Source organism: Canis lupus, chromosome 12 (genome assembly GCF_048164855.1).
Source record: "Canis lupus baileyi chromosome 12, mCanLup2.hap1, whole genome shotgun sequence".
In the NCBI taxonomy this organism is placed as follows: domain Eukaryota; kingdom Metazoa; phylum Chordata; class Mammalia; order Carnivora; family Canidae; genus Canis; species Canis lupus.
The window spans coordinates 43,080,634-43,093,954 of record NC_132849.1 but is presented as its reverse complement, the minus strand read 5'-3'; the positions used below and the strand labels follow the sequence as shown (position 1 = coordinate 43,093,954).

The window sequence follows — 13,321 nt, the reverse complement described above, 5'->3', positions numbered from 1 at the left end:
CACTAACCTGACCAGGTCGGTCATGCAGGAGCCCACCACTACCACCGCCGCCACCTCCTCCGCCCGCTGCTGGCCGGGATCCCCAGCCGCCGCCATGGCCCAGAGGAGGCGCTCTCCACCCCCAGGGACTGCCCTCTGCCCTCTGCCCGACCCCGCACCCTGCAACGCCGCTGCGACGCTCCCTACGGACGCGCGGGCCTTCCCGACGGCCCCGCGGGTCGCCCACCTGACTGCCCGAGACAACCCCGCCCCAACCTCCCTCGGTTCTTCCCGGGACGGTCTCCCCGCACCACCTCCCGTTACGGAGCCCTCCTGACGCCTCCAGACCCCACGCCGCTCGCCGCCCGCGAGGCCGGGGCGCAGGAAGGGCCCTTCAGGCACTGCGGGGACGCCTTTCCGAGCGCCCGGCTCGGCGCGTCCGGGGGCGCGCACGCCGCCCGCTCCGGGGCCGCAGAGGGGGCGGGGCGGGCGGGGCGGGACGTCCGGGGCCGCGCACGCATCCGGCTCGCGGTGCGCGCGCAGGTCGGTGCGTCAGTCGGGGGCGCGCTCGGGTAACCTGTACCCCACGTAGTCGCCGGTTACCGATCGGACTAAGTTCCAGGTACCTGGACTGGGGCTGGTGCGGGGAGGTTGGATCCCGAGTCGCACAGGTGGCCCGAGGACCGTGATTTAAGTATGCCCAGGGCTCGCCGCCTCTTCCTATAGAGAAGGCCCCCGTTCTCAAGATGCCCTGCTCATCCCCATCACGCTGGTCCCCGCAAGAACCAGCCCCCAAGGCCACAGGCTGCTCTTGGCATATCTAGCCCGCCCCCCTCCCCACCCCCGCTCCCTCGTTAACCTCAGACTCCTTTCTCCTGCCCGCCCGACGAGGGGATCATACAGTTTGGGAAAAGGGAGAGTATCCCTTTATAGATGGCCCCTAGAGAGGGGTGGTCATTCCTTGGGTCTGAGCCTACTTGTTTTTCTTGAATGTTGCCCCTGGAGAAATAGCTTCCCTGCTTAACTTCCCTCGTGCGCTGTATGACGTTGAGGTGACGCAGCGGGACGCCACCCCTTTCCGTTCCATGACGTCAGCAGGGCACATGTTTCCGTGTTTGTCATCCTATCTTAATTGCGCGATAGTGGACGATGCCTTAGACGTCTTTGTAGTCCCCAGGCTGCCCATCCGAGGACCTTAGGCGACCTTATTTTGAGCAGCAGACCCTGTAAAAATGGTCTCTCTGCATTTTCCTTCTGTAATACGTCAAAATCAGGAAGTACAAATTGCTCAAGTAGCATTTAGGGAAGGTGGCCACTGTAAATTTGTGCCTAGCTGGGATCTGTTGTAGGAGTGTAATGTGTAAAATCCACTATGGGGGATGATTCCCCGTCCATGTCCCTGGCTCAAAAGGATCACACCCAAACTATCATCTTTGGCTATTTGGTGACTTCTGGTTTTGGAGCATTTGTTTCCCCTCTGTCTTGGAGAAGTCACTACACCGGTGGTTGAAACAGATTTTAACGCTGCAGGAAGTCTTGCATTGTCAGAAAATAGTATTGTAGTTGTTCTGAAACAAACAAACAAAAAAATCATTCCTTCAGGCGTTAGTCTAAGGTCATGAGATTAGCTGAGTTGGGATGGGTTGTTTTCACCTTAAGTAAGTATAGTTTGGCTTTTGGTACAGGTCTCTTCCCTGTAGCATTTGACTGGTGAATCACTCAGGCCAGCTTTGGCAGCAGACCAGTTGTAGTCAAATGTGTTTCTAGTGGTCAAACAACCATGAATTCAAATTCATGACCTTTTGTCTGTTCCAATTTTATAAGGTGTACACTTAGATGACTTTGATGCTTTTCTCTTTGGTGATTGCAATTATACATGCTTATGTGAGAGTCCACATGCATAGTGGACTTTGAGGGACATCTGTATTTAAATTCTGATCTTTATGCTTGCTACTTTTGTGACTTTGAGCAAGTTACTACTCTTGTTGAGCTTTAGTTTTCCTTTTTTTTTTTTTTTTTTGAGCTTTAGTTTTCCTGTCTGTGAAATGGGGACAGTAATAGAGAACAGGGTTGTTGAGGGTAAGTAAATGAAGTTACTGGTGGAGATGGGAAATATAGGGCCTGATACTCAGTATATTTTTCAGAATGTGTTGATTCTGTTTCCATTTTTCATAGAAATGAGAGGTAAAATAATGATAGGTATTATGGGAAAAAGCATGGAAGAATAATTTTGTAATGTAGGTGAGATCCTTTTGCTTTTTTTCCAGATGAGTATTTCTCTGTTTTGCATATGATCTATATAAGCATCCTTTCAAGAACTGTGACATCAATGGATAGAAATAAGTGTGGAAATGTTGCAGAATAGGAAAGAAATAAGCTTCAAAATGATATTATGGGTTAGTATACTGTTCAAAGACAAATTACACAAGTTATCCCTATCATCTGTGGTGTGCGAATTCTAATACCTGCCTTACTGTCCAGGATTGTGACGATTAACTGTGATAATGTATTTGGCGGTTCTTTACAAGTGGTAGTGTTATAAAAATGTACAACGTGATTTTTATGATTGATAATATAGTGCACTGGGTGTTTATTCTTACTTTGTAGTGACGATGGAGTGGTGAAGGGAGGTCATCTGTTAAGTGGCTGGAAGAGGAGTTTGTTTTATATTTGCAGAAAGGATGATTTGAGTACTGAATATAAAGCTTTTACTGCCTCAAAGGTACTTCTGGTTGTCATCACTATATCAGGTCACCAAGTTATTTATTTATTTATTTATAAGATTTTATTTATTCATGAGGGAGAGAGAGACAGAGAGAGAAAGAGAGAGACAGAGACATAGGCAGAGGGAGAAGCAGGCTCCACGCCGGAAGCCAGATGTGGGACTCGATCCCGGGACTCCAGGATCATACCCTGGGCCGAAGGCAGGTGCTAAACTGCTGAGCCACCCAGGGATCCCCACCAAGTTATTTTTTGAAAGATCACTGCAGTCCTTCCCTTTATTACTGTCTGAAGTGATTTAAGCAAGTACTGGTTTTCAACATTTATTTTGGCAGAAACCTGTAAGTCCTCATATGGTAAAATATATGAAAACTAGAACCAGAACATCATTTCCTTGTAGTTGTAAGAAATTAATTTGCTTTTGATGCGAGATTATCCTTTCAGATTGAAGAAGGAAGTGATTATTAAAATGGACTTGTTCACCTCTGAAAGTAAAGGTTTTCATTTAGAAGTCTATTTAGAGGAATTCATTCTTTCCCTCCCTTAGCCCCGTGGGTTTCCAAATAATTTAGATATGCTTTATTGGTTTTACTTCTGTATTTTCAAGTGTAAGGACTTTTTAGTGCCTGAAAGTCAATGATTTTTAGATCCATGTTAGTTTGTGTTACTCAATATCAAGATAAGTATATATTTTCATGATTTTAAATAGTTTTTTTTTTTTTTAACTACATATGTTCCTGAGATACATTTTCCTCGACCAGGTTTTTTAAAGGCATATTATCTTCTCTCCATACCTCAATATTTCTCTAGCTTTTGTCTCTTTATTTACTTATATATTAAAAGCTTTTTATTGGGTGCTTAGCCTATGCCAGGTACTTTTGTTAAACACTAGGGATTCAGGACAGAGTCCTTTCCTGGGAGAGATCACAAAGCAGGTCAGTATAGCACACTGTGGAAGGATAGTGTATCAGAAATAAATAATTTTTAGGAAGTAACAATTTTAAGTGGGTTATGCTTTTTCTAGAATTTTATACAGTATTATCAATCAAGTCCTTCCTGTGGGGACGCCGAGGGAGTGGTTCCTGACTTAATGGTGTGTACATCTTGTGCGTTGGGGAGAGGATTGTTAGCAAAGGCTTCTTAGGGCCTCAATCAAAGCAGGAAGCTGCCAGTTGTAGAATAGAGCAGGGCAACTTTAAGCAGTGTGGGGTAGCATAACAGTCAGCTTTGGAAAGTAGGATGGAACTGGATTCGAAGGGTTGCTGCTTTTCTCCTTTCTCTGAAAAGCATTGGTATAGTCTCTGTCCTAATGAGGTAAGCAACAGAGGTTTGGTTTCTTCTGGAGGGTCATTGGAAAAGGCCACTCCAAGATAGGATATGCAGTGTTTATTTGTGCAAGAGAAACTTCCATGTGCTGTGCCAGTTTTCAGGACAGTTGTTTTATCTAGTTCCTTTGAATACTCTGACCACCATTCTTTTCTTCTGTTTCCAGTGGTGATTTGCAAGTCAAGCTAAAATGTCCCCAGAAGTGGCCTTGAACAGAATTTCTCCAATGCTCTCCCCATTCATATCTAGCGTGGTCCGCAATGGAAAAGTGGGGCTGGATGCTACAAACTGTTTGAGGATAACTGACCTGAAGTCTGGGTATGTACCAGAACTAACTCAACTGATGGATCAGGCCCAATCTACCCTTTACCTAATAATAAACTTTTCTTACTAGATTCATAAAAATTGAACACCATAGAAATTCATCAAGTCATGATCTCATCACATGTTGATGCAGTTGGTTTTGTCTAGTACTTGATGTTTTGTGTTTCAAGTTGTTTTATTTGTGTTGTGGGCCATTGCTTTATAATCACAATGTTTCTCTCTCTCTCTCTCTCTCTCTCTTTTTTTTTTTTTTGGTGTGTCTCTTTGTTAACAGTGTGCTATGTGGTTTTTAGCAAGTATGTTTTCCATTCGTTGATTTGTGTTCTTGTTATGTTTGCTGCAATCCCGCATGTACTAGAAGAGTTGGGTTTTGGAATTCTGAATCTGATATTATTTGGTAATCTCTCCTGATAGGAAAATTATAATAGCTAGCCAGAAGAAGTCATTTTTCACAATGAGGTTGGAACATACTCTCACACCTGGAAATGCTGCATTAAAAAGCCCTAACTTTTTTTTTTTAATTTTTTTTATTTATTTATGATAGACACACAGTGAGAGAGAGAGAGGCAGAGACACAGGCAGAAGGAGAAGCAGGCTCCACGTACCGGGAGCCCGACGTGGGATTCGATCCCAGGTCTCCAAGATCGCACCCTGGGCCAAAGGCAGGCGCTAAACCACTGCGCCACCCAGGGATCCCAAAGCCCTAACTTTTTATTTCAAAATAAATAGTTACAGAAAATTTACAAAATATTACAGAAAATTAATGTTGCCGTAATGCAGCATTACTGTTGCATACTGTTAATTGTTCTATGGGCCTTGTTTGAATTTTGCCACTTTTCCCACTCATGCATGTCCTTTTCTTGGTCTAGGATCCAATCCAGAATACAGGCTGAATTTAGCCATCATATCTTCTTGGTCTTCTTGACCTATGACTGTTCCTGTCTTTCTTTCTCTTTTATGATTTTGACACCTCTGAAAATAGCCCTGGTTATTTTGTAAAATGTTGCTCAGTATGGGTTTATCTACTGTTTTCCCTTTATTATAGTGAGAATTGCATCCCCCTCCCCCCCAAGAGTACTACAGAATTGATGCTGTATCGTTTTCACTGCCTTAGGTCAGGGAGTACGTAATGTTCATATGTGTGTTAATGGGAATGTGAACTTTGACTACTCAGGTAAGATGGTGTCCACCAAGTTTCTCCACTCTGGAATTAGCTTAATCTTCCCTTTGTCATTGGTAAGTATCTTGTGGAGTGATGCCTTGAGACAGTGTAGATGTTCCCTTCCTCTTTGTACTTTTGTCCACTAATTTCAGCGCCCATGGATGGTTCTGGCCTGGAAATGTTATTACTATGGTGCTGGTCTAAGTGATTTTCTTAGACTCCCCTCACATTTTTTTTTTTTAATATTTTATTTATTTATTCATGATAGTCACACAGAGAGAGACAGAGAGGCAGAGACACAGGCAGAGGGAGAAGCAGGCTCCATGCAGGGAGCCCGACGTGGGATTCGATCCCGGGTCTCCAGGATCGCGCCCCGGGCCAAAGGCAGGCGCCAAACCACTGCGCCACCCAGGGATCCCTCCCCTCACATTTTTTAATTTGAATTCTACTGTAAAGAAGTGCTATCCTTTCTCTCTCAGTCACTTATTTATTTATGTCAGTGTGAATATTTAGGTGTTTTTTTAGTCTGTGAGTTATCATCCAAAACTGTCTTCATTTATATTTTTGCTGAGTTGTTCTAGCTTTGTTAATGGGAGCTCTGTCAAATTGGCATTTGTGTTTTTCTGACATAACCCCATCAGCTTTTGAGCACTTTCTTACTAGAAATATGTTGCATTCTTGATTCTCTTTTAGCTTCTCTTTTAGGCTCTTTTGCCTCTATACATCTAGCTATTTTTTGACTGAGCTGAAGACTTAGGTATGAGGATATACACTTTCTTCAGCAGAAAGATAAAGAAGACTAAGTTAGTTGGATATTTTATTGCAAAGTAGGATACTTTTTTTTGTAAGATTTTATTTATTCATGAGAGACAGAGAGAGAGAGAGAGAGAGAGAGAGGCAGAGACACAGGTAGAGGGAGAAGCAGGCTCTATCCAGGGAGCCCGATGTGGGACTCGATTCTGGGACCCCAGGATCACGCTCTGGGCTGAAGGCAGGCGCTAAACCACTGAGCCACCCAGGGATCCCCCTGGAAAGTAGGATACTTTTTGAAAGATCTGGCATTGGGACGCTTGCCTGGGTGGCTCAGCAGTTAAGCGTCTGCCTTCGGTTCAGGGCGGGATCCCGGGATCTGGAATCGAGTCTCACTTTGGGCTCCTTGCAGGAAGCCTGCTTCTCCCTCTGCCTGGGGCTCTGCCTCTCTCTCTCTTTCTCTCTCTCTCTTTTTCTGTGTCTCTCATGAATAAATAAATAAAATATTTTAAAAAAATCTAAAAAAAAAAAGATCTGGCATCATCTTTAATCAGTGGGTGAGGGGTTTCTTTTGGAAGCGACAAAACTGTTCTAAAATAATGGTGATGGTTATACAATTCTGAAGATATATGAAAGATGACTGAACTGTGCACCTACAAGGGTGGTTTTTTGGTATGTGGATTATAGCTTAGAGAAGCTGTCCTCAAAAGAAGCCAAACCCATGAAACAGGGATGTTCACTGTCCCAAATGGATAGGACATGGAATTAGGTCTTCTTGAGTTTGTCACAAACATTTTTTTTTTTTAAGAGATGGCAAGGACATGACGGGACTGATCGCCAGAGGACTGGGGACTGGTTTATGTAAGATGATGTCATCTGAACTCCTTACTCCTTCTGTCTGTATCCTGAGAGAACAGTTGGGTTCATCAACATGAGGTCACCTTACTTCTTTTCTGCAGACGCCTTCTCCAATGTCCTCCAATTCCTAAATGATTAGTTGCTTAGGTGCAAATAGTGAATCTGATGATACATTTCAAATGAATCCACTAGAGCTAGCTCGGTCTTGACTAGCTCTGTGAAAAATATTTGAAGTGGCCTTAATGGCATTTAGTGTTTATGGAATTTGCTTTCTTTAGATTTAAAAAAGGAATGCAAATACCTCTATCTACATTAACAAAGTTGCTATGCATAAGACGTTATTAATCTAGAGCATTAGTGATGCCTTTTATGTTGTGCTTGTCTGAAAGATTTGTGAAAGTTCTTTGAAATCTCATTAACAATTCTTTCTTCAATCCTTCCATCAGGCAAAGTGTGCATTCCTCAAGTTTCTATAGCAAAATACTGGTGGGGTTTGGGAACAGAACGGCTCCTTTTTAGTGTGTCACTTCTGGCATTTCCCTTTCTTCTAAAAGAAGAAGCACTCATGATTGCAAGAAACAGGGTGCACATTTGTGATTTCTGTGAACTTGAAGGGGCATACCCTATAGGGCACAGCATACACAGAATTAGTCTTGTTTCTATATATGGCTCCTTGCCCTTAAAGCGATGAGGTCTGAGGATCTATATTCTAGATCTACTCATAGGAGTAATAGATAGGTAAGAATCTTTTCAATAAGATTTTTTTTTTTAAAATAGCAACTCATCTTTATTTTTCTAATGGCACCTAAATCTTTCTACCTTATGTACATCTATGTGTGTGTGTGTGTGTGTGTGTGTGTGTGTGTGTGTGCTTCTAAGCTCCATTGCTAGACTGTCACGATGTTAAGGACAGGATTCTTATTTAATTTATTTTTAGGCATCCTTAAGGTTGGCTATGGTACCTTTCACAGATAGTGTAGCAAGTAGGGGTTGAATGATGAATAGATAAGATGTTTTCCTAGAGAAGTTGCCTGGTTTGGGGATCATAGTAGTTTGGACTTCTGGCTTGGAAATCTGTCTATTGGTCTGGTAGTTTATTGCTTAAATTTTATTATCCATCATCCTTTAAAATGTCATTCCTTGACAAATGAAGTGATATTTTTGAAATTATAGTGAAGTGTATTACAGTACTGGGTTTTAGTCTTTGAGATAGAGGGGCCAAATTTTTATTTTAGGGAATTATTCCATGAGGCTACTGACTGTTTATTAGCTTTTTGGTCTGTGTTAATTGGATCACAAGCATGTGCTATTTGTAAGATGCCATATTTTTGTCATTTTTAGTGATATACTAATCTCAAAGATGTCTAAATGTTCAGTGTTCTGGAATGGTGCCTGGCAAATATAAGAGAAGAAAGCAGAGGGCTTACTGCAACCTGTGGCAGCCAAGCCTTATTATCTTTTTTCAGCATATCACAGTGACTCAACCTTACTGGCACATGGCTGTGTTTGGGGCATCTGCTATGACATCTCATCCGCCCACAGCTACCTGTTGCATTTTTTGTTCATGTTCTGAATTTCATTACTTAATTAAAAATAGATACTCAGTGTACTTGGTTACTAAATAGAACAGTTTTAAAAGATGAATGCTGCAAACTTTGAATACTGATCTCTCTTTGGTGTGTTGGTCCCTCTGGCGGGCTCAGCCTTTATTAGTTTTGTACCTGGAAGGAAGCTGCTGCCCAGGAGGCAATAGTTTAATTTTGAAGATGGGCAACTTTTAAACATTTACTATCTAGTTGTTTACTGGGCTTTCTTTTTTTTTTTTCCTTAGGTTTTAAAAAAGTTTTAAATTTAAAAACATTTAACAAATTAAAATTTTTAGATTAAAAAATTTATTTATGAGAGACACAGGGAAAGGCAGACACATAGGTAGAGGGAGAATCAGGTTCCCCGCAGGGAGCCTGATGTGGGACTCGATCCCAGGACCCTGGGATCCCTACCTGAGCCAAAGGCAGATGCTCAACCACTGAGATACCCAGATGCCCCTCACTGGGCTTTTCCATTTCACTTTCTTTTCTGTGATCTTTTTCCTTTTCTCCTATGCGTATCTTTATACCTTCTGTATTCATTATATAAAAATATATCCCTAAACCATACATAGTATTATTTTGCATGTTTAAAAAGTTTATACAAATGATATCATCCAATGTGTGTGTGTGTGTGTGTATGTGTGTGTATTCTTCTACAGCTTGCTTGTTTTGCTTAGTAGGAAGTTCTTGAGACTTACTTATGTTAATACTTATGGTTCAAGTTCTTTGGTTTGCATTGCTGTGCATATTCCATTGTATGAATACACCTCCAATTTTTTTTTTTTAAGATTTTATTTATTTATTCATGAGAGACACAGAGAGAGAGAGAGAGAGGCAGAGACACAGGCAGAGGGAGAAGCAGGCTCCATGCAGGGAGCCCGACGTGGGATTTGACCCTGGGTCTCCAGGATCACATCCTGGGCTGAAGGCAGATGCTCAACTGCTGAGCCAGCCAGGCGTCCCTACACCTCCAATTTTTTATTTGCTCTCCTACTGATTGATTTATATCTTTTCTTTTGACAAAAAATGCCATAATGAACATTCTCTCACCTTTGTATAAGAAAAAAATATATATGAGAATATTTTCTGAGGCATGGGTTTTTGAACCGGGTGAGTTTATCCATTGGTAGTTGTAAAATCAATTGAGTGAGTCACTCCAACATTTTAAAAATGAATGAGAATAGTATGGAAACTATCAGAATGTATCACGCATAAAAAAATAAGCACTGTTTTGTGAATTTTGCTTTCAGTTAAGTAAGTATATATGTACTGGGTTAGAATGTCAAATATGTGTGTCATGCTAAAAAATTTTGAAAGCGGAAAAAAAAAATTGGAAGTGGAAAAAAATGTTTGAAAGCTCACCCTCTAGAATATATTCCTGGAATAAAATTGCAGATTCTTATGATATAAGCATTTTCTAGTTTATTTAGATATTGCTACATTTTATCAATTTCCTTCCACAGGAATGAATAAGAGTTCCCATTGTTCTGTAGTCTTAACAGTACTCTGTGTTGTCAGACTTAAATTTTTGCCAATCTGATGGGTATGAAATAGAATCTCATTATGTTTTTAAGTTGTATTTCCCTAGTTACTAGTGTAGTGAAGAATCTTTCAAATCTTTATCACCTATTCAGGTTTCTTCTTTTAGGAATATCCTTTGCCCATCTTTTAAGTGGGTTGTTTGTAGTTTTGTATAGATTTTAAATCATTCTTTGTGTATTTTGGAAACTAGCCTTTTATACATATAACTAGCAGTTGTTTGTATTACAAATATCTGCATTCAGTCTGTGGTGTATAGCATCTTAATTTTTATTTATTTTTTAGCATCTTAATTTGATGCTACTGTTGCCCAGAATTTTTAATTTTAATGAAGTCAAATATATTAGTATTTTCGTTTTTATTATTTATTTATTTATTTATTAGTTTATTTATTTTATTTTTTATTTTTTAAATTTAAAAATTTTTAAAATTATTTTTATTATTTTTTTATTTTTAAAATTTTTTTTAGTTTTTATTTTTTTAAAAGTATTTTCGTTTTTATTTATTTATTTATTAAAAAATTTTTTAAAAAAATTTATTTATGATAGTCACAGAGAGAGAGAGAGAGAGGCAGAGACACAGGCAGAGGGAGAAGCAGGCTCTATGCATCGGGAGCCTGACGTGGGATTCGATCCTGGGTCTCCAGGATCGCACCCTGGACCAAAGGCAGGCGCCAAACCGCTGCGCCGCCCAGGGATCTCTATTTTCGTTTTTAGATTTACGCTGTGTGTGTGTGTGTATGTGTGTGTGTTTGTGAGAGAGAGGGAGCTTTTCAAGAAATTCTGACACAAAAGTCATATATCTATCTTCCTGTAAGGATTTTAAAGTTTTCCTTTTTTGGTTTTCAAATAGGAAGTTTTTCTAGGGCAGCCCTGGTGGCGCAGCGGTTTAGCGCCGCCTGCAGCCTGGGGTGTGATCCTGGAGACCTGGGGTCAAGTCCCACGTCGGGCTTCCTGCATGGAGCCTGCTTCCCTCTGCCTGAGTCTCTGCCTCTCGCTCTCTCTGAATAAATAAATAAATTAAAAAAAAAAGAAACTTTTTCTATAAAATATGTTGTGAGATAGGGATATAGTTTTTTTCTTCGTACAGATCATTGGTTGTCCTACCATCATTTATTGAAAAGGTCATCCTTTGGCTGTGGATCTGCAATGCTACCTCTCGTGTCAAGTTTATGTCATATGTGGATCTGTTTCTGTTTGATCTGTCAGCCTCATTGTCCTTATGCCAGTTGCACACTGTCTTAACTATTACAACTTTATGCTATGGCATAATATAGGAAAATTCATCCATCTTGTTTTGATTCTTAAAAATTGTCTCACCCATATATTCTACATATTTTTTTTTTTTTAAGATTTTATTTATTTGACAGAGCACAAGCTGGGGGAGTGGCAGGAAGAGGCAGAGGGAGAAAGGAGGCCCAATCCTAGGACCCTGGGATCATGACCTGAGCCAAAGGCAGATGCTTGCTTAACTGACTGAGCCACCCAGGCACCCCTCTAGATACTTTTTGATAACCTCATTTAAATAGTTGCATAACCATCCTATTAGGACATTTGCAAATTCAGTTAAAAACTCTTCTTTTTGGGATCCCTGGGTGGCGCAGCGGTTTGGCGCCTGCCTTTGGCCCAGGGCGCGATCCTGGAGACCCGGGATCGAATCCCACATCGGGCTCCCTGCATGGAGCCCGCTTCTCTCTCTGCCTGTGTCTCTGCCTCTCTCTCTCTCTCTCTCTCTGTGACTATCATGAATAAATATATAAAATCTTTAAAAAAAAAAAAAACTCTTCTTTTTAACTCATTGAGAAAAGGAAATGAAGGGAAACTGACCTGATGAAGGACTAATTGAGAATTAATGGTCAGGAAAGCTCTCTGAGAAAATGACATTTAAGTTGAATCATGAAAGATGAGAATAATTCAATGTGAAGAGCTGGGAAAATTGATGTAAAAAAGGGAATAATACTATGTGTAAAGGCAGGAGAAAGCTTTACATGTTCAAGGATCTGCAAGGCCACTGAGTGTTGGAATGTAGTGAGAGACCGTGAGAGGGAAATGAGATTCTAAAGATAGTCAGGGGCCAGATTATGCAGAGCCTGGTGGGCTATATTAGGAAACTTGGGTTTTATTCTGGGTGGAATGAGGAGTTATTGAAAGATTTTAAGCAGAATGACATGATCTAATTTATATTAAAAAAATCATGGTTGTTATATAGAAAGAGGCTTGTGGAGGATAAGGTAGATTAGTTAGGTGTCCATTTGAACACTAGGCCATGTGACAGATGATGGTGTCTTAGAATATGATGGGGGCAATGCAGGTGGAAGGAGGTGAATATAAACTAGTTAGAAGGTAAAAACATGAGGATATTGAATTTGGGGTTTGAGAGAGAATCAAGAATGACTTCTTTCTTCTTAACTTGAGCAAGTGGGTAGGATGGTTAGGCAGTCAACTGAGATGGGAAAGATGGGTGGAGGAACTGCTTTTATTTGAATTGATTATTGTCTGCGTCTGCCATGCAGTTATCATTGTAGGTTGTCTTTTGCCTCTTTCCTCTGTTGAATCTCATATCTTGCTTTCTTGTTTTTCCCTCTTGCTTTATTGGAACATGCACTCCAGTAGTATCCCAAGAAAGGGAAAAGAGAAGGTTTATTTTTTGAATTCCTCAAAGTCTGAAATGTGTTTATTCTACTTTTAAACTTGATTGATAATTTGGGCAGGTATAAAAGTCTAGGTTGCAAATTATCTTCCCTTCAAATTTGGAAGGCCTTGGTCTGTAATATTGGGGACCCTCAACATATATATTGTTGTAGTTTCATGGATGCAGTGCCTCCTCTTCTCTGTGAGGATATTAAGAATTGTTTGTTTTTAAAATTGAGGTATAATTGACTCTGGTTTTAAAAGATTTTCTCTATATCCTGTGTTCTCTGTTTTGGTCACTTTACTCAAACTGAGGATTCTTGGCTGTCTATGCCTATTGAGGGAGAATGTAAAATGTGAACTTGAAGCTTTTTGTGCATAGGTGGATTTCTTAACTACTGAGCTTCACTGTAGTGTGATCATATAGCACCTTGGCCTTTTTA

General features: G+C 40.7%; 2 protein-coding genes across 17 annotated transcripts in view; one reads left to right on the top strand and one right to left on the bottom strand.

The window, feature by feature from the left end:
* The window catches only part of RBKS (ribokinase), a 94,496-nt gene extending 93,397 nt beyond the window's left edge, over window positions 1-1,099 (bottom strand). For 2 of the 8 annotated variants that reach the window (XM_072771402.1, XM_072771405.1), the window contains exons 1-2: window positions 957-1,099; window positions 606-699 (exon numbers count right to left, since the gene is read on the bottom strand). In XM_072771402.1, coding sequence (XP_072627503.1) covers window positions 606-699; window positions 957-1,084 — 222 coding nt within the window. In that variant the 5' untranslated portion in view covers window positions 1,085-1,099. Of the gene's footprint in view, window positions 1-7; window positions 280-605; window positions 700-838; window positions 888-956 lie in introns of those variants that run through there. The other 6 variants (XM_072771407.1, XM_072771411.1, XM_072771403.1 and 3 more) reach the window with 6 other exon arrangements.
* Window positions 469-13,321, top strand: part of BABAM2 (BRISC and BRCA1 A complex member 2) — a 402,709-nt gene continuing 389,856 nt past the window's right edge. For 8 of the 9 annotated variants that reach the window (XM_072771368.1, XM_072771367.1, XM_072771365.1 and 5 more), the window contains exons 1-2: window positions 469-601; window positions 4,193-4,344. In XM_072771368.1, coding sequence (XP_072627469.1) covers window positions 4,217-4,344 — 128 coding nt within the window. In that variant the 5' untranslated portion in view covers window positions 469-601; window positions 4,193-4,216. Of the gene's footprint in view, window positions 602-2,250; window positions 2,376-4,192; window positions 4,345-13,321 lie in introns of those variants that run through there. The other variant, XM_072771360.1, reaches the window with a different exon arrangement.